The sequence below is a fragment of the Telopea speciosissima genome, chromosome 7, assembly GCF_018873765.1.
Source record: "Telopea speciosissima isolate NSW1024214 ecotype Mountain lineage chromosome 7, Tspe_v1, whole genome shotgun sequence".
Lineage (NCBI taxonomy): Eukaryota > Viridiplantae > Streptophyta > Magnoliopsida > Proteales > Proteaceae > Telopea > Telopea speciosissima.
Genome location: NC_057922.1, coordinates 4039813 through 4067210, shown reverse-complemented (window position 1 = coordinate 4067210; position 27398 = coordinate 4039813). Strand labels below are relative to the sequence as shown.

Below are 27398 nucleotides of genomic sequence, written 5' to 3'. Positions count from 1 at the left end.
CATCCCCTCTTCCACCTCCCCTCCCTTCGGATTCGGCTCCTGTCCTGCAGTGGCGGGAGCTGGAGCGTCCAGCACCCCCTTGCAATTAGGACACCTGCCCATGTGATAATCCAACGGTGTTATTACATTTAATCTATTATTTTAATCCACCCCTCCCATCTACCTCTCTCATCCGCCCATATCCCATTAAACCCGACCCGTTTTTCAGAGCGACAAACCCTATTCCAGAGCTCTCACCTCATCTCCACTGGTTGAGCGAGCGGCGGCGAGTGACGGCGAGAGACGACGAAGCCGACCGACGACGAAAGGTGATGTGACTTTTCTCTCTCTCTGTCTCTCTCTCGGATTTGGCTGTCCCACATTTTTGTTCCTGAAAAACCCCAATGAGGGTGATATTTGGGTCATTGCTAAGTACCCTTTCACGGGATCGTGAAATAGTAATTAATGTTGGCGATAGATGTTTCTGTAAGGTGGGTTTGTTCATCCGATGTTGTATTTGTAAGTGATCGATTTTAATGATTCTCTATTCATCATAAAAGAGATGGGGGAAGGAATCATCCTCATCAGATGCTGGAGGATGTAGGCTTGTATTTTCCTATTGGTTCAAGATCTGAGATGAGTATGTTCATCTACGATGAAGAATCTGATAGATTCAGAAAGGTGAAAATTGGGAACATTTAAAATTTTCAGTCTTCTTTCTTCAAATGGTAGTTGACTTAAAATTGTTACTACTGATTATTAGACATCAGGGGAAATGCCCAGAAATTGTTGCAACAAAACTGAAGAAAGATTGATTTCTCTTCCCATTTCATTCTTTCCCAATGTTTGTTTGGTTTTTTAAAAGTGGTTACTTATAGAATTGAAAGAAAAAATAAAATGTATAGATTTAAAGCTGGGATTTCCACATTGTTGGAAGTAATACTGAAGAAGAGTATATGCCGATTTCTTGAAGTTAAGCTCTTTTTAGTGGATTTGCTATCGGTTTTCGCATCGGTGATTCGATTTTCCGGCATTTTTTTATTGGGGATCTACCGCTGCAGTTTCCGGCAGGTACTCTCCAAGGTCTTCAATGGATGCAAGACATGATAGATAGGTAGGTAGGTAGACCATGATTTTCGTCGCCACTCGCCACCGCTTGCTCAACCAGCGGAGATGAAGTGAGAGCTCTGGAATAGGGTTTGTCAAACGGGACTCTTATCTTCTTTCTTATTTTCGATTTGGATTTAAAAAACTGAAAAACGGGTCAGATTTAATGGAATGTGGGCGGGTGAGAGAGGTAGATGGGAGGGGTGGATTAAAATAATAGGTTAAATGTAATAACACCGTTAGATTATCACATGGCCAGGTGTCCTAATCGCAGGGGGTGCTGGACGCTCCAGCTCCCGCCACTGCAGGATAGGAGCCGAATCCCCTCCCTTCACATCCCCAATCCCTGGTCACCCTTTTTGTGAGTTGGGATGCCAACCCCTATTGCCCTATGGCCCTTGATAGGAGATTACCCAAAAAAACAAAAAAAACAAAAAAAACAAAAAAAATCATACGGATTGGAATGCACACTCATTATAAAGAATGTTCAGAAGTTGAATAGAATATGCCCTAACTGTAGAATACAATATGGATCATTAGATTGGACCAACAAATAATGCCTAAACTTTTTTTGTTTTTTTAAAAAAGAAAAAGAAAAAGAGAAGATGCACTCATAGTTAGCAAACAAGGGAAATGGCAAAAACACAGAGTCTTATGGTTTGGGTTCTAAACAATAAAGATTGCAAATGGACGGTCAAATAAGACGGTAAAAAAGAGAGAACGGTAAAAAACGAAAAACAAATGGTGCAAGTTTTAAACGATTATATTTCAAAACAAGGGAACAAAAAAAGGGTAATATTCTCATATAAATTGAGGAATTTTTATTTGAAATACTTACTTCTAATTTCGGTGTTCATGCATTGACCTTGAATTGAATGTGATATCATGAAAAATATAGCCCTTCGAGTCATCTTTATGTCGCTAAAAGAATCAGGCTGATCGAAGTTCATGAGAGAGAGATATGGTCAGTTAAGTAAGCTGTTGTTCAACAAGTCTAAGGTAACGAGAATACGTTTTATGCGCGTTTAAAACATGAATGCTTGTCGTTTGCTGACGTGTTTAGACGTGTTTTTGCTAACATTTCTTGCACCCATCAATCAAAACAACCTTTTTTTGGAGATATTGTTTATTCTTTAAGTTATGTTTGGATGTTATAACGATAAAAAAAAATCACAATGATTGATTTATGTGTCCATTTTTCTTTTAAAGTTCAAATTTACTTTTCCTAGCATCCAACATAATCTTATTTATTTTTTTTAAACGTGTTTATGTGACAGTAAACAATAATTGTTTTTCAAAAAAGATTTTTTTTTTTTTAAGTTTTTAGAAAACGCTTTTTATCTGAAACATAATACGCATAAGAAAATCCCGCCATTAACTTTTTGAGCTCCTTCTTCCTCAACTTTTCTCTCCGCCTAATCTCTCTTTTTCTCCTTTTTGCATTGATCTGAGTCGATCATTCTTCAGAGCAGGGTTTACATGGAAACTGCTTCTTGCCCTGTAACTCCTCGATGGAATGTGGAACGACCGTTTCTGACAGGTCGTTTTCATCAGGTATGATCTCTTCTTCTCCTCTGTTCCTAGATTCCATCTAACTGAATTCTTGTTCCCCCTCAATTCATCAAAAGAAAAGGAAAAAAAATTCTGATTAGTTTGGCTATGTTTTAGGAAGCAAAAGCTACGTCTCAACAAGCTGGATCAAAAGGGTTTTCCACTGATACTTTTATGTAACGAATTCGTTGATTTTACTAATTACCCTTATTGTAGTTTAAATCGTAACTATAGTTTGGTTCTAATCTGAGTTTTGTTTTTGTTTCCCCCCCCCCCCCACCCCATCTTTTTATCGGGGATAACTTGATTTATTTAAGCAGTCCGGGTACGGAAAAGCCTATTGGGTGCTACCCTGCCTCCGTTCAGGTGTGGGTTTTGGCTTGAAGGCAATAATCTTAATTTTATTTCTTGTGGCGTTTCTTGTTTCTAGTTATGTTCTGAAATTGTTTTGCATTATAGTTAAAGTGATTATACTGTTTTGAACAAAATATAATTTCCATGAATGGATGTGCTTGTTGTGATTGATGGTTAGTTTTGGTGGTAATAGTCTTGAGAATTAAAATGTGTGTGACTGGAGAAAAAGGAAAAAAGAATTCTTGGAACTTGTAGACACCACATTTTGTTTCTTTCCCCCTAGGTGCACGCCAGCGACCCTCCGTCCGCTGCACCTACAGAACTGCACAATGACAATATAAGTTAGGTATCACAAAAATTGACCTCAAGTGGGGATATGGTATTACATGTAAAAATCTCGTTGAGGCAGTTCCATTATCAATTGGGGATATTGTTTGTGACAACCTTTCAAGTTCTCCAACTTCTTTTAGATGGACTGGCAAGAAAGCTACAGTTGTATTAAATACTTGAGGAAGGATATACGAAAAAGAGAGAAGCATTCCTTAATAATAGCCAAAAGTTATCTGCAATGCAAGGAAAACAAAAGATGAAAAGATGGTATATGTTTACATAACATGCATACCTTCTTGAAAGATGTTCAATTTATCCCTAAAGCTCATACAGTTTAGTAGATGAATGCATCAAATATGATCCAATAGAAGTACAAAATCCTTTTTCCTCTTACTTTCATTTTCCGTTTCTCACTTTTGTTATCTCTTTCTTAATTCCTCTTACTTTCTTTTCCTTTCATGAGGACCTCAGTTTTCCCTACTTTGTTTTTGACAGGATCCATGTAGCCGACCCCATTTAGTTGGGATAAGGCTGAGTTGTTGTTGTTGTTGTGTCCCAGGCTATTGAAGATTTTCCTATTATGTTCCTCCTGCGGATTCAAATAGACAGCAGGAGGCAATTTTCTGAAAAATCCCTATTACCTGATGCAGGGCATCCACCAGCCAATAGGCCAGCATGCCTAGTCTCAAAAAATTACTTGTGCAGGCCCAAGCCTAAGTCCAAGACTTCCAAGCCCAGCCCATCATTTTCGGTCTAGGCTGGCCAGGGCAATTCTGGCCCCACGATTTCTGCTGTAGTACACCTAGTGGCCTTGCTAGGAAGCCACTAGAATGTCTCTTTAATTTTTGTAGTTTCTAGTATTTTGAATTTTTCTATTTCAAGGCATAATTATGAGCCTTTTTCCTATTCCTAGGTTATTAGTTAGTCTTTTCAATTTCCTAAGTATTAGTCTAGAGTCTAGTTCTAGTCTTAATGTTTCTTTTTTTGTTTAGGTCTCATCATTTGGACTTGTTGGGAATTTCCTTGTCTTGGAATCCCAAAAGTCTCTTTAATATTTTTTTGTAAGTTTCAAGAGGCATTAGCCCCCATGCATTGGCTATTAGAGAAAAATCGTGGGAGCTTTTTGGCAACCATGAATTAAAAATCAAAAGGTCTCTTTGAGAATCCTCACTTGCAACTCAAGTGGCTGTGGATCTCCGCATTTACATCCAAGGTGGATCTCATTGCTGGTGATCTAGGTGGACTCCTAAGATCCGGCTCTAGTGGATCTCTAACAGCCAAAGCTGTCTTCATTTATTTTGTTTATCTTCTCTCTCAACTCCAACTTCAACCATCCCCATCATCCTCAACCTCCCATCATACAAACTTAAACCCAAACCGTGGTTAGGTGACTCTTCATCTTCCCTAGCTTGCAGCCCCTCTTTGAATTCAGAATTGTTTTCCCCTCAGTCCCTTAAGCCTATCTCACCATCAAAACTTTAATCATACCTCCATACAAGTACCAAAGATCCTACACAACCTGATCTTAATCTGGTTGTCCTCCAGAATCGATCCTGCAAGAATCCCCTCCCAGATTCCACATCATTACCTGTCCATCAATTGCACCTACATGTTTATCAAAATAAGGAATAAAAAATGTTGCAGTTACCTAATTACTTTAGGTAAGGGAATGGTAATACAACTCTTGATTAGAAGGCTGAATGATGTCTCTATGTCCTTTTTGTTTTTGTTTATGGTTGAATACAACATATATAGCTTGCATATTTTCTACTTTCTGTTTAAGATGGAGGAGGTGGTTCTTTGGTACTTCCTCAACTGTAATTACATTTTTTACTGAGAAATGAAAATTTAGTTTTTGTCATTGCCAATTAGGGGGAAAAAGCCCTGACCTCTATTTGAATCCCTTTTTGCTTAAGACTAGGAAATTTACTTCTTTTTGTATGTTAAGATAAGGTAAACATGAACTCACATTTATCCTCTAAATGATGGAGTATCATTTGATTCATTTCACTGTTTCTCTTTGTTAGTCTGATCAAGGTAACTGTTTCCCATTTTGTAAGTTGTAACTAGGTTGCAAACTCATTTGTACTTTTTGATATTTTGTAAGCAGGAGCTCTTACTTATCGATGATCTCCTCTCTGCCTTGGTTGGAATTGAGGGGCGATACACTTCAATAAAGAGGGTCCGTGGCAAGGATGACCGTGTAAGCTTCCAGGTTGATGCGTCTATGGACTTAGCGCTTCAGGTGAGTGTTTTACCAATAATTTTGCTATTAGTTCGGATGAATGCTATTTTAATGGAATAGCTTGAATTAATCCTGACCACTTGAAAACTCGATTTGCCAATCATTGTTGAGTTAAAGGGTAAACCTTTTAAGTTAGAGCGTGCAAAGTTATCAAAAAAGCTCTTGCAAACTTGATGTGCCACAGTATCAGATACTTGAAAACTCAAATTAATGCTCACAACTCGGAAAATAAAGTGTATTTGTATTTTCTTTTTCTTGTTGGCTGAGCTTCAAGGTTGGGCAGATCTTTGCCGGATCATAAGATGGAAAAAGGTATGGATTTTCTTCTTGGATTTAGTGATTTGTTTGGAGTAAGGTTGACTTGGTCTGAGAATGTAAATAGGCTGTTATTTCTCTGGCTTAAGATTCCTTTTGGTGATTGAGGAAGTATTCTGTGAAATCATCTACATTATTTTGGGGTATGTGGAATTGGAAAGAAAAGAAAAGAAGAGTGTTAGAAGATAGTGCCAGGTGTTATCTTGGAATTTTTGCATACATTGGCGGGCAAGGTTTAAAATCTCGTTTTGTTTTGGTATTCGGTCTTACTGAAATATCCAAAATTTCGGATATTTCGGTCGAAATATTGTATTTTTTCTGCATGGTTTTGGTAGGTCACTGTAAATATTCAAATTGCAAAAATAGTCACCCAAAGTGGTGTTTTGGATTTGCACCATTGATCGGCAGTTTATGGTCGAATCCTATTGTGTAACTTAGTTAATTACACATACACATTATTTAACATATATTTAATTGATCACCATACAATGTACATAACCCCTATTTTTTTAGATTTTGTTGTAGGAAAATCAAAATTTTGAAGCAGAAAAATAATAAAAATAATATATATACAAAAGAAAAAAATTTCGACACTGTGAGGTTGTAGATCGGCCTCCGGTGTCTGACATATATTAATTTCATCACAAACAAACATGTATGATCATGTTTTTTTCAAAAAAACAGTTTTGGAGAAAATGGTTTTACCTGAAATAGTGGAAAAGCTTCACTGATGTGCTAAGAAGGTTCAATATTGACTCCCCCAAGTGCTTTCGGCGTAGATGTGGCGAAGATTTGAAGAACAAAGCAAAAATCACAAAAAATGAGTGAAGGATGAAGAAATAGGACCAAAAACTCAACAAATAGTTGCCTTGTGAGCTCTCGGTCTAAATTTCGACCGAGAGTCACAAGATTTGGTCTTTTTATAAGGTTGGTTTGTAACATCTTGCCGATATTTCGGCGAGATGTTACGAAGGCTCAAAATCTCTCGAAATGACCGAAATATCGGTTGAGATATTGTATTTTTTCAATTCGAATATGCATTTCGTTTCGGTAAGGTCGAGATTTCGCGAGTTTTTGTACGTTGTTGGCGGGTTCCTTGTAGATTGGACTGTGCCTGCAAGACAATTTTGGGGGGTAGCTACTCAATTCAACTCAACTCAACTCAACTCAAATAAGCCTTATCTCAACTAAATGTGGTCGGCTAAGGTTTTTAATGGTTACAATGCTGGCTGCTGACCTAATGGCTAACACAACAATCCTCCTCCTTTATCTGGGCTTGGGACCTGCAACAGAAAAGTACTTGGGGAGTTAATTTCAGGGGATCCATAGAATATGTTTAACTGGTTTTGCATGGTTTATGAACGATCTTTTTTAATAAGTGGTCTTGTTCTTTTGGGTTGCGGAATGTTAGATTAATTGTATACATCTCTTACTTGATTGTTGTGATCCTTACCCAACATCCTGAGCTTTTAAGATAAGCAGTTGTAACATGTTATTATCGGTTGTTCGATCCCTGGTAGGTGCAATTGTTTGTGTTGTGTGTTGTACCCCCGCCTGGACCCCTCGGTGCCACGTGTTGGCAACACCACACGATGGTATCACGTGAAAACCTAATAGCTCAAGCTTTTGGGATTAGCGGGGCACAACAACACTCGGTTTGTATTTTGGTAAGGCTGCACAGAAATAAGATATAATTAGTTATTATCTGCTGTCAGACCTCGATCAAGTATCAGAGTAGTTCTATCATGGATTTTAAGATATTGGACGTCAGATCATCCCCAGGCTAGTCCAATCCAGATTGCTTCGGATCGGTCAATCACACAAAGGATCAATCAACCCAATGAGCAAAAGGCCGATGCAGCCAGTAGATCGGCTGCTCTAATTTGTATCATAGATTAATTTGTGTCAATCTGATACCAATATAGGTTGGCCAATCTGGATTCTTATCGTAATGGGGCGATCCTTGAAACCTAGGTTTCTAGGGATTTGGGAATTAAGTTTGTGTTAAGCCCTAAGCCCTCGACCCGTGTATGGAACTGATAATGACTTCTTATTGCAGGAATTGGCAAAGCGGATATTTCCCTTGTGTGAGAACTTTTTGTTAATCAACCAGTTTGTTGAGTCGAAGTCACAATTCAAAAACGGCCTCGTCAATCATGCCTTTGCTGCTGCACTAAGGGCACTCCTCTTGGTAGGTATCTCTGTCTTATATTTCATTTAATTAGATAATTTTCCATTTAATTTGATGGCTTGATTCATGTTTTGTTTCTTTTATGATGGAAACTGGAAAGGGAATATTGCTGCTGCTTCTCATCTAATAATTGTCTTAAATCCCCAGGACAGGCAGGACATTTTGTCCAAGAAAACATGAAATGGGAACCCTAGTCCCGGATTACTTGCAGTAGCTATTTCCCATTTGTTTTTGTTTTTGTTCATGAAAGGATCAAAACTATAGGAAAACAGTGAGATAAATTAAAATGGTGGTCAAAGAAGTGAAGTACTTGATCTTAGAAGGATAGTTGAATAAATGTGGAATTCAACCAATCAGTCGTTTTCATACCACAAATGGGCCTCAACATTTCATTCAAGTAGCTGAAATTAGAACTCAAAATTAGTGACATAGGGCCCGTGATAACACTTCTGTTTCCCTATTTCTTTGTTTTTTGGTTCCTGGGAACAAAAAAAAATAAAAAAAATCCATTTGTTAACACCGGTTCATTTCTTTTCTTCCTGCAAATGAACCGGGACAGAACAGTTGCTAAGAAATAAAAAAAAGAAGCTACAATTTGACCCTTCTCTGTCCCAGAAAAAAAAGGAAGAAATAAAAGGGGGGGGGGAGTTGCTCTTTAATGAGCACATGGTTAATTTGATGGGCAAAGCAGTAATTTCATGTTCAAAATAAAAGACCACTTCCAATGCAACTTCAACCACCACCATCGTCGCCGCCGCCACCTCCACCATTATGACCACCAGTCACCATTGCCTCCGCCACCAGGCCCACCACCACCACTGCCGCTGCCGCCACCATCGCCACCACCTCCACCACCGCTACCACCATCACCATTTCCACCACCACCACCACCGCCACCTTCACCACCTTCGCTGCCATCACCTCCACCACCACCGTCGCCGCCACCACCTCCTCCACTTCCATCACCACCACCTCCACCGCCATTGCCACCACCACCACCATCACTACCACCACCACCACCACCACTGCCACCACCACCATCACCACCACCTCCACCAAATTTTTGGGTATTCAATGACATTTTTGAAAATTTATAGAAGTTCTAGAAACAAAATTATTGTGCATAACAAATGTGTTTATATTTCTTTCCTGGCCCAGAAATAGAAATTACTATGCGTTATCAAGTTTTTTTGTCCAGAAATTCAGCCCAGTAACAGAAATACAAAAAGTCATTTCTGGAATAGAAACATGGCCCAGAAACAGAAGTTCTATCCATTGTTCAAAATCTCGTTTCGTTTCGGTCGAAATTTCGAATATTTCAAGTATTTTGGTCGAGTCGAAACGAAATGCAACATCGAATTGAAAAAAATACAATATTTCGGTCATCTTGTTTCGGAAATCTCGGACTAAAAAATGCACTGTTTTGTCGAAATTTCAGTTATTTCGTTTCGGTATTTCGGAATTTTACAACCACAAATGGCCAATCAAAACTCAGAAAAAATACAATATTTCGATGAACCAGACCAAAACAACAAGCTCTTCTTTTTCTCTTCTTGCTGGTATTCTGCATCAGTTATGAAATAGATGACAGATGAGAGTGGTGAACCTTGGTCTTATGCTCACTTAGTAAGGCCAATTTGTCAACTAGCTACTCAAATCAGTATACAATTCTTTCTGCAGCCTAGAAGTGTTATGAGATTGCGGATGAGTTAGCTAAGCAAGGGGTTGTTATACACTTATACCTTGGATTAGTTTTGGGAATTCTATTCTGCTGCGATTGGTCTATGAGTTTTCTTTTGTATTGGTTGGGGGTTCTTTGGTTGATTTCTGATCAGGATTATTTTCATGCGTGTTGGGTTGGTCCTCTTGTAGAGGGCTGGTTATGTTGGTATTGTTATATTTATACGTAGTTGTACTTGTATCACTATGTATTTCTACGATTTCTTCTATCAATAAATTCTTGATATTTATCTAGCAAGAAAAATATTTCGATAAAATTAGAAAAAAGGAAACCCAAATAGCAAAAAGAAGAGAAAGACTTGCCTCCGGAATCAGCTAGCTTCCAATGCCACTACAACCCCACCCTCCAAGGAGAATGCTTCCACAACACAAATAAAGTCCAAACCCCTTTGGTGTAGATACCAATATCTAAACCTTCTAAAGTTCAAGTGGATATTGAGCTGACATATTTCTAAGTTTGACCCATCGATCGAAAACTTGGGTTTGGGTCTCATTTCAGCTTGACCGAAATCCAAAATTTCGGCCAAATGACTGCAATTTTCCCTAAACAACGCAATTTTTGCCAGTGAGTTTCGGTTGGCCATTTTTTGTTGGAGTGGAGGGGGGGCAAACGGCCATATTAAGCCCCGATATTTCAAGAAAGCCTTATTTTAGCCTATATAAACATATGTAAACCTTTATATTGCAGGAAAAGTCACACGGTAGTTTGGATTTGCACCCTTGGTTGGCAGTACACGCCAAACCCAATTGTATACCTTGTGATATTGCCTATTCTACATATTGTTTTAGTACTAGAGACATGCACTGTCATGTCATCACCATTGCCATCATCATCCTCCTGTCCTGGCTAGGTTGCTAGAACTGTCTGCTCAAATATCACCGTCACCTTCTCCTTTTGCCCTCCCCTCATGGCTTTAGGTATGGCCCTAAAAATCTCCACAGGAATCATTGGACATTTGGCCACATCTTTACCATCCCCAGTCAAATGTTGTTTCAGTCTAGTGACCCCACCTCCCATGATCTTTTTACCACAGTAATTACATAGTGTTTTCTCTTGTTACCTCCAAGTAGCACTCCATGTTTGATGTTTCTATGCTATGTCTCCACTACCGCCATCCTTGAGCAGCCATTATCTCACCACTGTACTGTTGCATGAAGAAAACAAGCCATTATTAACTGAGACACATCAACTGAGACCACTAAAACAACCATGTAGTTACTTACAATTTTTCCCCTAACTCCTATATTTTTCTCTTAATTAAAAATAAGTTTTCATAATTTTTTATTTGAAAAAAATATTGGCCTAATACAACAAAAGCAAATATGGTACAACATAATAAGTCTCATTTGTGTTTCAAAACACTTAAAATTACTTTTATAATTCTTTATTTATTTTCAAACTGAAACAGAATTCTTTTCCTTAATTTCCCTCTTTTTTTTAAAATATTTTTTCTTAATTTGATAATTAAAAAAATATTTACCAGTAGGAAAAAACAATGCGCAGTAGATTGGGCAACTGTGTCTAACATGTATAAAATTGAGCCCCATCCAGTTGACATTAACCCTAATTTTGTCACATTTTTGTTGTAGAAAAATCCACTCTTTGAAACCAGAAAAGTAATATATATATATAAACAGAAAAAATCCTGACACTGTGAAACCGTTGATCGGGCTTTGGTGTCTAACATATAAAATTTCATCACCAACATTCGGGTATTTATCATTTTTTTTTTGCAAAAATTCATTTTTGGGAAATTCATACCTTGAACTGTTGAGTGTAGCCAAATCTTCACCAATATGTAGCAAAACGATGTCGTTGGGGGTGATGTGGCAATCTCTCGCACCGTATTCCAACAATGTGTATTTGTGAGGTGGCAAAAATCAGGCCGAAATGTGATTTTTCTTCTTCCTGCAGAGAAAAGGGGCAAAACGGGTGAAATGGTTTGAGTTCGGTCAAAATTTTGACTAGGCACATTCGAAACAGGGTATTTATAATAACCTGTTGAACTGTATTGCTGAAACAATACGATGTAGGGTCGAAATTTCGGCTAAGCACCAAAATTTCGACCGAAACATTGTTGATTTTCTGATTCGTATGGTATTTCGAGTCAGCCACTTCGAAAATTTCCGAAATTTCGACGAGATTTCGAACCATGGTTTGACCACTTGTTCAACTGCTTACATCTGATAATGTTTGAAAGGGTTGCTTTCCTAGCTTTGTCCAAACACATCTATTGTTTGTCAGGATCGAGAGCAATTGCTTCTAATACTACTATGAATAGAGAAATTGTTAGAATCTCTAATGGACAGATAACTCATAATTCTCATTTGACTTGGTTTCAAGGACAAGCACATTTTCCTCCACAGCGGCAATGCAAGCTCCAACCTTTTTGTTGCAGATAATTCTCCTCAAACCTTCTAAAAGATTCAAAATCGTTCCACAAATTATCATCTCTGAAAATTTAAAGAGGCAGCCTATTTCTAACTTCGACCATGTATTCAGTTGCTACATCTGATAAGAATTGGAAGGATCTACTTCGTCATCCTTGTTCATGTATATCTATTATAAATTTCTACTAGTAATGGTATTGCAAGTAACTCTATTACTCGTGTTGGTGGCTTGATATTCCAACTGCATTGATATGCCATCAGTCTTCGTACTTGTCCAAAACTCATGGAAAATTTTCTTTATCAGGATTTCCAGGCTATGGTGGCACAACTGGAGCACCAATTCCGGCTTGGAAGGCTCTCTATACAAGGATTCTGGTTTTTCTGTCAGGTTCGAGTTTGCCTTAAATCTATCTTTTACTGCAAAATATTCCTGGATATCCTATCCCTCATTTATGCCATGCTTTCCAGCCAATGATGGGTTCAATGCAAGCTTTGTGCGCTGTGGTACAGAAGGCTTCAGCTAATAACTTCATGGGTTCTGTGGTTCTTAATCTCTTGCAAAACCAGGTCCTACTTTTTCTCTCAATAACTTCAAGGTCTTTCGAGTAAACTCCTGTAAAGCTTTCTCTTGTGATGTTGAATATCCTAATATTACCTCGTATCTATCACTGAAGTGTCTATTCTTTTTATTTCCTCAGTTATCATTGTGCCTCTTGCTAATTTCAGGCCAAGGCAATGGCTGGTGATCATGCGGTGAGGTCATTACTGGAGAAGATGACACAGTGTGCAAGTTCTGCATATCTTGGCATATTGGAAAGGTATTTGTTGCTGGGCAGCTTATTTTAAATTCTACTCTTGCACTCCTGTGTCAATTTGATTTGCTAAAGGTTGTCTGCTCAAAATTCTAAGTCTAATTGTAAAATTAATCTAGGAATCTGAATTTTAATTTGACATACCAAGAAGAAGTCTGATGTGCTTGTTTGGTCCTGGGGAAAGGATCTACCAAATGCATATTAATATTTTCACAGTGCATGTGCAGTGGGATTGATTGCCATTTGAGAGGCACAGGGCCACTATTTGAAGGAATCATCCTATTCTAGAGATCTATTTTATTTTGTTATTTCGTCAATCTTTTGATTTAATTATTATATTGAGACTGGCTGACCTTTAGCACTGGAAATCTCCTTGGTCGGATGATTTGCAGGCTTAATCAGCAAGAATTCGGGTTCTCTTTTAGGTTCACGTTTCTTTTCTGGACCCAACCCAATACAGTTTTTTTTTTGGGGTTCACGGATAACTAACGGCGAAGTTTATTTAAAAAAAAGTACAAGGAAATAATATACTGCAACAACTGAAGGCTGATCCCCACCCCAATAAAAATCTAAACAATAGGGTAAATCAGTTTCTACCTTCCTCCACACCCCCCCCCCCCCGCGGAAAAAAAGGGCTATGTCTTCAATCTTGTCTGTCCCCTTTTCCTGGATACAGAATGACTGGTTTCAACCCAGTCTACTTCAATCATCAGCTTCGGTTGTTGTTTTTGTTTTGTTTCATTTTTTCCTTTATATATCAGAAGACAGTGATATATTAATAATAGAGAAGGAACGAGAGATACAAGAAGAGAGCAGAAAAAACAGCTTTTATAAAAGAAGTGCTACAGGCTACAAAACAAAGCCCAAACAATGACGGATCTTTTTATTCATGTTCTGTGTCAACTGTCATTCTATGGATTTGGTTTGAACTTCACAACTACCTATTCCTAGCCTTCATTTATATGCCTTTGACTGTTGTATGTTGTGCTTTGATCTTGTTATGCATACTTAATGATGCCTTCAGTTGAACTGTATGGAATCAATCTCTAGGTGGGTCTATGAGGGGGTGATCGATGATCCATATGGTGAGTTTTTCATTGCAGAGAACAAATCACTCCAAAAGGTAACGATAATATCCCTATTGTTGAGTATGAGGTCATGGTACATGGACTTAATTTGCTTATGTAGGTTTACATTTTTGATAGGAGAGTCTCACTCAGGATTATGATGCTAAGTATTGGCAACAGCGGTATAGTCTCAAGGATGATATTCCTAGCTTCCTCAGCAATGCTGCGGGGACAATTTTGACCACCGGGAAATATTTAAACGTCATGAGAGAATGTGGACATAATGTTCAGGTTTTATTATATCTGTCTTTTCTGCTACTGTTCCAAATTTTCATTGGAACCTACAATAGCAATAGCCTCAGTCAATCTTCACCATGGTGCATCAACGCATAGTGCTGATGAGGTTGTTGTCCTTAGGTTCCTGTATCAGAGAATTCAAAATTGATGAGCTTTGGATCAAATCATCATTATCTTGAGTGTATCAAATCTGCTTACAATTTTGCCAGTGGCGAACTCTTGAACCTCATAAAGGAAAAGGTGTGATGCTGTTCTATTTTTCATTTTTTGGCATATTCTTTGCAATTTTCTATTTTTTTTCTCGTATACTTGCCATTCAAATGCTTTATGTGACAATTCTTCTGATAATGAAATTTATCCTCCGTCTTTACAGTATGATCTCATGGGAAAGCTTCGTTCTATAAAACACTATTTTCTTCTTGATCAGGTGTGCTAATCTATTACTACTTGAATTTGATATTGAAATTTATTTGGATTCTAACTTCACCCTGGACGTTAAATTGTTCAGCTGATTGCTCCTTATGTTTCACAAATGGATTCTCTTGTTTTCTTTAGTAAATAGATAAAGAAAAAGAAGACAATCCATTTGGCACTTCCATTTCCATATTTGTATGACGTTTAAACTTGATGTCTTAGTTAATAAGATTTCTCTATCCTGCTCGTTTTGTGATGGTATTGTTATATTGTGGCTGCTTAAAATACACTTCTTGCTATTTTGTAGTGATAGTCTCTTCTCTTTCTCTTGATAGACAGAGAGAATAATTGGGCTTAAGAGAAGAATATGTGACATACCTTCAAAGGAAGGACATCACATTGTACCATATCCACAAACCCACCAATATAATAAATGAGCAAACATTCATCAGTAATTTTAAGATTTATTAGTGTTGTTCACCCATGCAACCTTGTATGGAGTGAGGTGTGGCTTTGCCTTCAATCCCAACTTAACTTGCAAACGACGTCTTCAGAGACGATGTTAGTGCAACTACCTCTATCAATCACCATGTTACATAATTGGTCATTGCACTTTACTCGAGTCTGGAAAATACTGCTACAACACGAATATTCATCCTTAGAGACCTTGTGAGTGGTAAAAATAGGATGATGAACATAACAAGGATGCTGCTCCCCTTCACTGTTATCACTGTGGACTTCACCAGGCTCACGTTATGCCTCCAATAGAACTGTCTCGAGACTCTGTTGCTCTTCTGGAGCAAGAGGTATAAAAGAGTCTATCAATATAAGCTACCAGAAAGTTGGGACGCTGGGAAGAAATATGTCTGTACCTCTTACATGTAAAACATTGAGTCGCGGCCTTTGGCATCACAGAAGGTCTATCAGAACCACGAATGCAAGGTGGAGAGTAGGGACGGTCGGTTTGGCATAGAGGATGCCATAGAGGAACCACTAGCATGTGGCTTGCTGAACAACTTCTCTGGTTGAGAAGGTTGCTTGCTCGTGCTATCACCCCAAGGGAAGTGCCTGTAAAAGTCTTCCGAGTGTAAGGTCTCTTCAAACTCTCTTCTACCTGTTATATACTTTACCCCTTGTACTGCATCCTCCATAGTAAGCAGTCCACTGGATGCTAGTGAAACACTGATTTGAGGATGCAAGCCATTGCGAAACTGTGCCACCAGTATTTCTTAATCCCACTAAAAAATCAGATCGAGTGGCTAAGTAATAAAATCTGGCCACATTGTCCTCAACAGTCATGCTGTCCTGTCTCAGTTGTGCGAACTTGAGGTGCATCATCAATTGTTTGTAGTCGGTCGGTAGGAATCTCTAGTTTATGGATTTGGTCATCTCAGCCCTAGTAGTAACTAACCTGATCATATTTGTTGTCAAGGAGACCTGGTAACCTTAGGAGTTGGAGGAGTGCTTAGGTGACAAGGTGCTTGCCTAGGCATCGCTTAGGGACACATTAATGACTATATGTAAATAGCACTGATAATTTATATAACTATGTTTTATGTTTATATGCAACACATAAGTCATAACAATGCAATATAATATAATTATGCTAGTAATGGTCTAATATGATAAAATAAACATGTTAAACAAAGCATATGATATAATATAAGCATATTCACCAAAAAACAAAGCAATAAATATAAACAACAAAAATCCTGAAGTGTCAACAAGGGGTGTTGTCCCCTTGCACCCAAGAAAGAGCCTAGATGCCTAATTGGTGCCTAGGCGACGCCTTGCCAACTATAAACCCGATGCTGCGAGTTTGGTTCTGTTGTTGGTATTTGATCCAGAGCCATGCCCTTCAGTTTAGCCTCCTCTAAAAGAATCTTTCTAGCCTCGGTCAACGCATACCATCTGAAAAATATCCCCATAAAGATTACATGTCATCCAGCTCCATATGGTGGTGGTGGTGATGGGGCAACATGAAATGGAACCCGTGGAACGGAGCTGGAAGAGTCCTCAGACTGAATGAGACTCTTTCCCTTATCTGAAGGTGCTAATTTGTCAGTACAAGCTTGTAGTGACGCCATCATGGACTGAAGGGAAGTGATTGTGGAGTTGAAACTATCTACTCTAGTGGCGATTTGATCAAACCAGTCTATGAGACGGGGAATATTGGCTCGGGTTTCCTCTTTGTGGGAGTTGAGCTGTTGAATAACTTCACTGTTGGCCACCATAATTTAGGGTAGGAAGGAGGTTAGCTCTGATACTAAATTGATGCAATCTGGGGTACCAAAAAATCCGGTTTGGATCAGTTATGGTCCCACTCGAACAATGAAATCCAATTATGATAAAGCAGTGTCAATACTGTAATTATCTGAAGTTCAAGACCCTTGAAGTAGAGGACAACAGATTCTAGGACTGAACCATAAAAAATGTCAATAATAGCTTCTAGAAAGTATGGTGATAAATTAGGATCAATTAAAGGAATAAGGGGCTTTTTGTAATTTGAGGGAGTTACCCTTAATCGTAACTTGGGAAGCAACCTCATTGTCAACCTCTCGACCATAACACTTGTGTAAGGAACAGAATTAATTCGAGTGAGATATCTCTGACACCTCTAATCCTTTCCAAACGAAAATTCAGGCGAGGGAGGCTATCCCAATACCCAACTGAATGCAAGCTGTAATGGTTCAAATAACCGTTATGAAGAGATCCCAAATCTGTAAAATTAAACATGGCGGAAGGAGTAGCAGGTTGAGTTTCAGACTCATCTCACCTCAGGATGGAAATAAGGAGCAGGGAACTAGGGTTCAGACCACCCTAGAGTAAGGATTAGAATAGGATGGAGAAAAGAGGAAGGAGGAAGAAGATGAATGAAAGAGAGGGGGGGGGGGGGAGTCATACCTGTGGAAAGAGTGATTAGGACAGGAGAAGAGAGGGAGGAAAAGAATCAAGAAAGGGAGAGGATCATGGGTAGCCAACCTGCACACAAAGTCACAACTTCACCATTGTGAAGGACAAACTCAATCATCAATTTTTATTCCATTCAATTCTCTGAATTCCTTCGGCAGTACATTTAAATATAAAGAAAAACTCTTCACATATTAATCGAAGCCCAACTCAATATGGAAACTTACTCAACAAGGAAATAAATCAAATAAGAAAACTGCCAAATAACTCCTATGTAATCTACCCACCATAATAAAATAAAAAATTGCTCCTATTTAAACTACCAGCCCTCTTTAAAAAATCAAGTTCGGTCAGTTGCGTCACAGCTGGGTCTCCAAAGTGGGTTTTTATGCTAACGCAACTGCAACATAAATGAAGGGCAGAGGGGAAATAAACAATATAACCAAAGACACCCATGAAATACTAACTCCACAACACTTTAACCTCCCCAACCATAACTCCTGCAAATAATCATTTATTTCATTGTAAACTTGAGTAAACGGCAGAAATGCTCAAAGGCATCCAGAGACAGAAGAAGTCAATAGATTCTTCATATTTCGCTCGGCATGCATCAACATGGATCTTTGCAAAGCTTGTATGGTAGCTTTTATTGGGAATGTCATACATTGTGCTGTCCTTTTTCATTGTTTTTGTTTGTCTTGTTCTCTGTGGTGTTATTCTTCTTCCTAATCTTTCCTGATTTGGTTGCATAGAACACTTTATTAGTCTAAGCTGTGTATTATTACCCTGAAAATAATGGATCACTCTTATCTTTGTGGTTGTAACTCTCATTTTGTTCCTGTCCTGTGATTATTTGTGTATTGATCCACAGGGTGACTTCTTGGTTCATTTTATGGACATTGCTAGAGATGAACTCGTGAAAAGGCCTGATGAAATTTCGGTGGAGAAGCTTCAGGTTAAAATTTCTCTAATTCTTTATTTCTTTAAAAATTGCTGCTATTGCCTTGAGGAAACGCAAATTATTTTTGAATCTTTATTTTTTCCTGGTGATCTTTGTGAAAGTAGTCACTTCTAGATCTTGCACTGAGAACCACGGCTGCAGCAGCAGATCCTCGCCATGAGGACTTGACATGTTGTGTGGTAGGTTACTTATCCTTTTTAAACTTTCATTGTTAGATGGAGTTGGCTGGGGTTTCTTGTCCCTTTCATGAGTTCCTCTCTTTTTCCAGGAAAGATCTTCTTTGCTTAAAAGATTGGGCACGCTTAAAGATCTTGAAATTAGTAGGCCTGTTTCTGATAGTAATGACCTAGAGGAATCAGTAAGCATTACTGGCCTGGAAACGTTTTCTTTGAGTTACAAGGTATGTGGAATTTCTGTGGCTCCTTTCAGTTTCTTTAATTATGAAATACTTTATTAGATTTTTGTGGACAGTAAGCCAATATGCCTGTAGCACGTGTAGGAAGGGCTGCAACTTGGATTGGCTGGATTGGCCAATTGATGAATTTTGACTAGGCCTGAGCCTGGGGCCGGGCTCAATTTAGTTCAAATATGAGCCCGATTTTCTCATGGGCTTTTGGCCAAGTTGTATCCTTATATTTTGTGGTTAGATTTACGATTCAATGTGCTCTTCTGTGAGGCCCTAAACTATTGATTTTATAACTGGTCTACCAATAATTTTGTAGATCATATTTCCATTTTTGTCCTATGTTTTTTGATAGATCAGATGGTCAGGATTATTTGCTGAGGTGAATCTGCCAATCCTACCCTTATTGATCTCGTGGGATGCTTCTCTGCGAGATAGTCTATCTCTTGCAAAGCTTTTGCATGATGCCAAATCTAGACCATTCTTAAGAGTCTACTCAATATATGATCTAGCAGAAATCTCAATTTCATTGATCTACTTTCTGGTACAGGTTCAATGGCCATTGTCCCTTGTTATTTCAAGAAAGGCCTTGACAAAATATCAATTAATATTCCGCTTCCTGTTCCACTGTAAACACGTTGACCGTCAGCTTTGTGGGGCATGGCAAGTTCATCAAGTATGGAGTTATCTTTCGCTTAACCTGCTTGAATGTTTCCTAGCGCCCCCCCCCCCCCCCCCCAAAAAAAAAAAAAATTTTTTTTTTTCCCAAGCTAAATGCAGTTTATTTCCTCAGGGAGTTCGTGCTCTTTACACAAGAGGAACTGTCATCTCCCGCTCATCAGTTTTATGTCGTAGCATGCTTAAATTTATCAACAGCCTTTTAAACTATTTAACATTTGAGGTAAGCTTTACTTCTTCCTTCTACCATTAGAAAGATAATAATACGATCTGCGTCCATGTATATTGTGCTTGCTCTGATGATCCAATTAAACCAAAATGGATCCCTAATGTAAAACAGTCCAGAACAGAAAAATCTAGCAAGAGTATTACAGACAGGATCTTAGATACAGAGAATATAGAGCAGAATATGGAGAAGGTTTATATCCCAAAACTGAGAACTCAGATCAGTCTAATAACTTGGTCGAGTGGTCTATTCTAATAAGAGAATAGGTTTGTAGAATTTGACAAAATTCTGATAAACGAGGATGGAGTTATGTAGAAGACCTAGTGCTACTAGGAAAACTAATAGCAGAACTAGAAGATCAGTATTTGATCAGAAAATTTTATAACTAAGAACAGAACTTCAAAAAGTTGAATAACAGAACCTTGTGTCTCTGTTTGTAGCTAACTCAGCACAGTAACTAAAGAGATAATATACGAAGAACTTAATTGAATCAGATTACAAAACTGGGGTGCTGCAGAGAATGTAGCACTAGCAGAAAACTGGCCTGTAATCTTGAATTAGAAAAATAGATAGATAAAAGGGATAACCAGACTAGGAATCCATTAAGGGCTACTTGGAATCCACCAAGCCCACTACTGAATCAACAACAGTAAAACTTCAGAAATACTGAAAGCTATATTTCATAAATTCGTGTCTAAGGCCATAAGCCACTACATCTATGTAGATTTCATGAATTAATCCTTTAACAATCCTAAACTGATTTGGAATTCAAACAACAACATAGAATAGTCAAAATAGACTAGTATTTGGCACTCCTACTCTAACCTAGGACTCTAAAAAAAATAACATAAACTTAGAATGAAATATGGACTCAAATTTCTAATAATTCCAGGACTTAAGTTAATTTCTAACATAAAAAGGCTCTAAACTAATCCTACTTAACTAATCTCGTAGTGCTAGCTCCTCCCCTTATTTTAGGGCAATTGAGAAGATTTATCACAATGAAAATCCATTGGACTGAAGAACCAACATGTATAGAACCCAACCCAAGGCTTATTTCCACTTAATAACCATTTTTCTAATTTATGTGCATCAATTGTGCGTTTGTTGAAAATAAGAAATTCGTCTTCAAGTTTTGAAGTGATGTAGAATCAGAACCACGTGATCGACATCAATCTTCAACCCAAAACAAAATGTTGGCTTCTCTCGAACAATAAGAATCAAATAAAAAATGCATCAAACCTGCTCGTAGAAGTGGTGAGATATCACGAACTCAATAAGCTCTTTGGTAGCAGGAACAACATCTTAAACTCTCAGAGCTTTATGTATATCATTCTTTAACTAGATCTCAGCCACGTACTATCTTTCATGCAATTGATTGATCCTCAACCTGAAGCACGTCTTTTGACTCTTTTCTATATATTGGACCAGGAACAACACTGTCTTCCTTAATAGAGTTTCTTTGTGTTGATACTCTTCCTTAAAATCTTCAACCTTGTCTTTATTGTTTTTTTTTTATCTCTTCAACGTTGTCTTCCTCTTTTGGCTCTTGCTCTCGAGGAAAGAAAATATCCTGCCTTGCAAAGGATCACCATGAGTTACTAATTTCTCTATAATCACAATCTCCTTTTCACAATCACGATCCACATCATACTTGTATGGGGGGGGATCTGAATTCTCCTTTGCTGGCCCATCCAACATAATAGGCTCCTTTTCTTTGACAATTTCGTTCACTTCTTCCTTTTGTAATGCTAAGATTTTTTTTTGGTCTTTGTTATCCTGCTTCTTGTTAGCCTTTAGGGACTTCTTCTTGCCTTCTCAGCTGGTATGTTGATAGGATTGAACTTGATTGACCTTCCTTGAACTTGAAGATGCACTGATTTTTTATTCCTCCAACCAACACATTATTGTTATACGTCCAAGGTGGCTTAATAATACATCTGTTGGTATCACATCACACCATATTTTCTCCTCATATGCTTGGAGCTTCAATGGAACAGAATACCACTGACACTGATTATTTCTAAGTTGTGTCCATTTAGGGGAGAGACTTCATAAGGTTTTGGATGCTTTTCTGTAGGTAACTTGGCCCCAATTAATGAAGGCTTTAGGTACCACATTCACGCAAATACGCTATCCATAATAAACTCCACAGTTTTAAGTCCACTGTTCATGTGTTTGTGGAAGACAAAGTCATCTCCAATCTTCTCCTCTGGTTTCAACCAACAAAATTTTGCTCTCCACAGGAACTCCAGTCTTATTTTCCTCATCAGCATCATCATCAAACTTTTGCTCTTCGTCTTGAGGATAGGCATTATACTCTGCTGTATCATCATCTTCTTCTACACTAATGGCAGGCTGGCAGCTGCATTGGTCTTCCTCTTTATAGGACAAAACCTAGCAATGTACCCAACCCTATGACTGTAGTCGCATTCAGTATCGTTGCTATTGTTCATAGGTGCCTTGCCCTTGCCTCTGACACCAAATAATGTAGACTAATCCTGAACCAGAAAATCCAGCAAGAGACTAGTACAAATAAGATCGTAGAAACATAGAATATAGATCAGATAATGGAGAAGGTTTATATTTCAAAACTGAGTGCTTAGAACAGTCCAATAACTTGGTCGAGTGGTCTATTCTAATTGATGAACAGGCCTGCAGAATTTGACAGGATTCTGATAACAGAGTATGAAGTTGTGGAGAAGTTCTAGTGCTACTAGGAAAACTAATAGAGGAACTAGAACAACAATATTGATCAGAATCAGAACTAAGAATAGAACTTCAGAAAGTTGAATAACAGAACCGTATGTCTCAATTGTAGCTAACTCAACACAGTAAGTGAAAAGATAATATAAGAACTTGATTGCATTAGAACAAATGTTTAACTAGCAGAAAACTGACCTGTAATCTTGAATCAGAAAGACAGATAAATATAAGGGATAGACAGGCTAGACCTAAGCCCCACTTGGAATCCAACAACCACACTCCTGAATCCACAACAGCAAAACTACAGAAAAACTTAAAGCTATATTTCATATATTCGTGTCTGAGGCCATAGGCCACTACTCCTATGTATAGATTTCATAAACTAACTCTTTAACAACCCTAAACTGATTTGGAATTCAAACTACTACTTGGAATAGTTGAAACAGACTAGTGTTTGACACTCCTACTCAAACTAGGACTCTAACAACAGAACAGAGACTTGGAATGAATTCTGGACTGAAATTCCTAATAATTTTAGGACTTGACTTAGTTAATTTGTATCATAAAAAATACTCCAAACTAATCCTACTAAACTAATCTCATAGTCCTAGCTCTGCCCTTATTTTAGGCCCATTAAAGTGATCTATTACAATGAAAAGCCATTGGACCAAGAAATAAATATGTAAAATAAGCTCACTTTTTCTGATTTATCTGCATCAATCCCATCATTACATGGTGTACTGCCAAGGGGTGCGTTGGGTGTAGGAACTCATTGAATTCTTTTTTTTGTCTCTCTTGCTTTTGTCCAAGATGATGTATCAACAAAGAAGATTCCTTTGTTGCTTCTGGCCTTCATGCAACAATTTGTTTAGGTTTCAACCTTTCAGCTTTGTACTTTATGTAAAATTACTTATTTAACGTCTCATATTTTCAGGTGCTTGAACCCAATTGGCACATGATGCAGGATAGACTTCAAACCGCAAAGAGCATAGATGAGGTAAGTTCCTTTTTCTCTTTGTTTCTTCTAACTATTTCTTTTTGACAGATATATACCATGTCAAGTAGCTAGCAATTTCTAACATGTTGATTCCCATAACAGGTTATCCAGTACCATGATTTTTTCCTTGATAAGTGCTTGAAAGAATGTTTGCTTCTTTTGCCTGAACTTCTCAAGGTTAGTGGTTTATTTCTTTTAATTGCAGTTCTTTAGCTATTGTATAGGTTACCTTTTGGATAAACCATGAATGGTTATAATCAATGTCATAAATGTAGATGCATGTAATGGGGTATCTATTTCTCCTTAGATCTTCTAGGCCTAAAAGTCAACAGAAAATGGTGATTCTATCTCATTTTCTTTTTCCTCTTGCGCTCAAATAGCGTGTCTAAATTTGACCTAGCAATTGGATCTTGTAGATTGGACCCACCTTCCAATCATCTTGATTAATTCTAATGAATGGGATATTTAGGTGGCCCATGGAATAGTGAGTTCCACTTCCACGATGATTAATTCTAATGAATGGTATCTATTTCTCCTTATATCTTCTAGGCCTCAAAGTCTTCACCACATTTACTTGTTTGTTGGTAAACTGTTTGAACATTCTACTATACCAGTTTCTGTTTGTGCTCTTTCTTGGAGGGAAGGTGGTTGGGTAGTTGATGCAGATTTCAGTGGCCAGAAGTAGTAAAAGAAAGAGGGCTTGCAGCAGAATGGAATCAGCCCCCTTTCTTTTGTCTGTGGTTCTTAAAACTGAACCAATTTCTGGTTCAGACCACCGTGGGGCTCAATTTGAAGATGTGTTTTGGCTTACAGTTTCTGATTTTCAGGAACCTTAGAAAAAAAATTTCTTATTTGCTCAATATCTGGAACAAGAGGATTAGTTGCTCAACTATAACATTTGAAGGAGATTTGCTGCCCAACAACCTATTGCTTATTTAAGTTGTTTTACTTGAATTATGTGGTCTAATACTAAAGATCAGTAATTCAGTATGTGTGTGTATATATATATATATATACACTACTAACCTAGGGCCCTAAGTCAAACTACCATTTTGGGTATGATTTTTAAAGAACTGAGGATTCCACTATGTTTATAGGGACCTAGAGTTGGCTGTCCTACAAATTTCATGACCTAATTAGGTCATATGGCCACCGAAACCAGGGGCCACAATTTTTTTTAAAAAAATGCATCATCTCGGCCGTGATCTTGGTATCTCACCAAGACAACTCGGTTTTTGGGCTGGCCGAAACCATGTTCGAGACCGAGACCTTGAACTATGGGTTATAGGGACCTGGGTAGTAAGTCTGTCATGGTATGTGTAACGCTTTACTGGTATGGATTCTTTTGTGCTTGTCTTGTTGGGAGGTGGGGTGGATAGAGAATGGTGGTGGTTATTGGGCTCTTTTTTTTTTTTGGGGGGGGGGGGGGGGGTTGGTCTTGCACCATATGAATCTTGTGGTGCTTGAAGGCTGCAGTTAATCGTCGGCCTATTTTGGGTTAGAGAGATGGTTGTTTCATTTATTGCCATTCTTTTTTCGAGTCTCTAATGAGCTCTCTCTTTTTCTCTTCATTTCCTCTTTTCATTAAATTTAATTTGGCCGAAAAAATTTAAAGAGAAACTCAATGTGATGCAAGAAAGACTAAGGTTTATGAGGGTAGAAGAAATTTGGGGCAAAGAAGAAAGACAAGGTACCATTATGCGGTTGTGAACAGTAATTTAAAGAGGGATGGTGGAAGAAGGAAAAAATGATGAATAAGATAAAACAATGAAAGGCTCAGTAGGCTACAACCTGGCAAGGAAACTAGCCATGGCTATAGCCCTTGCTGGGTTTTTCTTGGCTACAATCACAGAAAGAACAAAAGGACCGACAACTCTCCAAAATACATCCATTAACAAACTCAGTAACTAATCCGTTTTCATTTTATATATTTGAGGGAATAGGTTCTCTGAACCGCCAGGGGAGGGTACGCTGGCACTCTCTCTCTCTCCTCTTCACATGAAATGACCTTGCTGGCCTCCTATGTACGAAACAATTCCGCCACATTTCATTGGTGCGCTCCTCTATTCTGCTTGCTCGTAGAACCCTCTCCCATTATAAAATTAAGAAAAAAATGAACCCGGAAAGTAAAAGGAAAGCATTCCTAACATGGAACTTTCCTTAACCAACATAATTCTATTTTAGAAAAGAAGTTTGAAGACTAACATTATCTCTTAGCCTCTTGTAAGCTGACTACTGATGTCTCATGGGGTTAACTGAAGCCCCATTTACAAATAAAAACTCAGGACTTAAAATAAACTAGCCGATTGCAAGTTAAACTTACAGCGTTCCCAATGCCAAATTTTTCTCTGGAATGATATTTGAGAAATTAAAATTTTAAGCAGCTTCACGGGAATGATCCAGCAGCACATGTTTGTCCGTAACTAGAATGTCCTCTATGGTGGTAGAGAGAGTATGCAGTGCCTTGATCTGACATATTTGATGGGTTTACCTGGAGTTCTTTAGAGATGGCTGCTCGCCTATTCATCCTTTCTACAGTTTAGCCATCTGTTTAGATGGTTAAATTTCTGTAAAGTGAGGGGGAGGGGATGGGGAGCATAATGGTGGAAAGTTCACCTTCGGGATGAGAATAGTCAAACAGGTTTATTGACTGAAGTCTGAATCATAGTTTTCATGGTGTCTAGGCAACCCAAGGTGTTGGAGGGGGGGGGGGGGGTGGCGACATCAACAAGGCAACCAAGGCAACTGGATGCCAAGGCGGTCACCTGGGCAATGCCGAGGTGATGCCTTGACAACTATGGTCTGAATGACCAGACCTCATATTCCACACACCATATATGTATTTTCTCTGAAACGTATCAAAAGCAAGCTATAGCTCTAGATTTCTTCGTTGCTGAAGAAATTTTGAGGTTGTATTATTAATTCTTACGAGTTATGGTAAGGTGCCTGGTGGTAAAACTGCAAAATAAAAATTAAAAGTAGCTGTTGATTGAAGAATAGGCCCAGGTCTCGGGAATTTTGTAACTTCTGCACCTTGCTACGATTTTTGCAATTTCTCATCATAGTTGGTTCTTAGCTGAAGTTGTCCAATTGCAGAAGGTGGAGAGGCTGAAATCCATATGTCTTCAGTATGTGGCGGCTACTCAACGGTTGATTTCATCATCCATTTACATTCCCAAGCCAGAGGAACAGTCAAATATCCCAACAGGATCAGAGAAATTGAAACAGTGGCGATCAAAGAGCAAGGCTCCAGTAATGAAGTTAGCAACTAGCGATGCAACAGCAGTGACAGATTCTGTTCTGTAAGTCAAATTAAAACATCAACGGAAATAAATTTCCAATTCTGATCAGTTTCCCCACTTCTGTACTACCTTTAATTTTTGCTCATAAACTGCAGGAAATTTGAGAGAGAATTCAATTTCGAGCTTCAGAGTTTGGGACCAATTTTGAGCAATGGTTCTCAAGCAGAGCCATATTTGACACATCTTGCTCAATGGATTCTTGGCGTTGCAAATGACCAATAACTGAACCCTGTTCTCTTGGGAGGCTGGCATTGTGGGAATGAATTGTTGATATTATTTCCCTGCCATTAATGGTCCTAGGTTTGCAATTATATGTTTCTTCCAAACTCCACATTACTTGACTCTTAACTGCTTAAAATGGAAAATTTTCAACTGTTTTATTGGAATTTTGCAACTAATGAGATGACTCGGTGCTTCTGGTC

The 27398-nt window shown here is 38.3% G+C and overlaps 1 protein-coding gene across 3 annotated transcripts; it reads left to right on the top strand.

Annotated features, from left to right (window-relative positions):
• The first annotated feature begins 2501 nt into the window (after positions 1 to 2501).
• Positions 2502 to 27398, top strand: LOC122669177 (gamma-tubulin complex component 2). Of its 3 annotated transcripts, none has more exons than XM_043865867.1 (21): positions 2502 to 2640; positions 2755 to 2813; positions 2958 to 3003; positions 5432 to 5566; positions 7941 to 8072; positions 12508 to 12591; positions 12672 to 12770; positions 12930 to 13021; positions 14066 to 14138; positions 14221 to 14373; positions 14500 to 14619; positions 14753 to 14806; positions 18575 to 18658; positions 18769 to 18843; positions 18933 to 19064; positions 19618 to 19743; positions 19861 to 19968; positions 23612 to 23674; positions 23777 to 23851; positions 26771 to 26976; positions 27072 to 27398. In XM_043865867.1, the coding sequence occupies exons 1-21, from the start codon at positions 2566 to 2568 to the stop codon at positions 27196 to 27198; spliced, it is 2118 nt and encodes a 705-aa protein (XP_043721802.1). In that variant the 5' UTR covers positions 2502 to 2565; the 3' UTR covers positions 27199 to 27398. The 3 variants fall into 3 exon arrangements, with proteins under 3 accessions (XP_043721802.1, XP_043721801.1, XP_043721804.1); XM_043865866.1 differs by having other exon boundaries at positions 2955 to 3003; XM_043865869.1 differs by lacking the exon at positions 2502 to 2640 and having other exon boundaries at positions 5478 to 5566.

Bases quoted from the DNA above. Each gene is read 5' to 3' on its own strand.
- LOC122669177 (XM_043865866.1), top strand. From the start codon at position 2,566: ATGGAAACTGCTTCTTGCCCTGTAACTCCTCGATGGAATGTGGAACGA. The intron at 2,814-2,954 runs GTAACGAATTCG...GATTTATTTAAG, and splicing joins TTTTCCACTGATACTTTTAT to CAGTCCGGGTACGGAAAAGC. The intron at 8,073-12,507 runs GTAGGTATCTCT...TTTCTTTATCAG, and splicing joins CACTAAGGGCACTCCTCTTG to GATTTCCAGGCTATGGTGGC.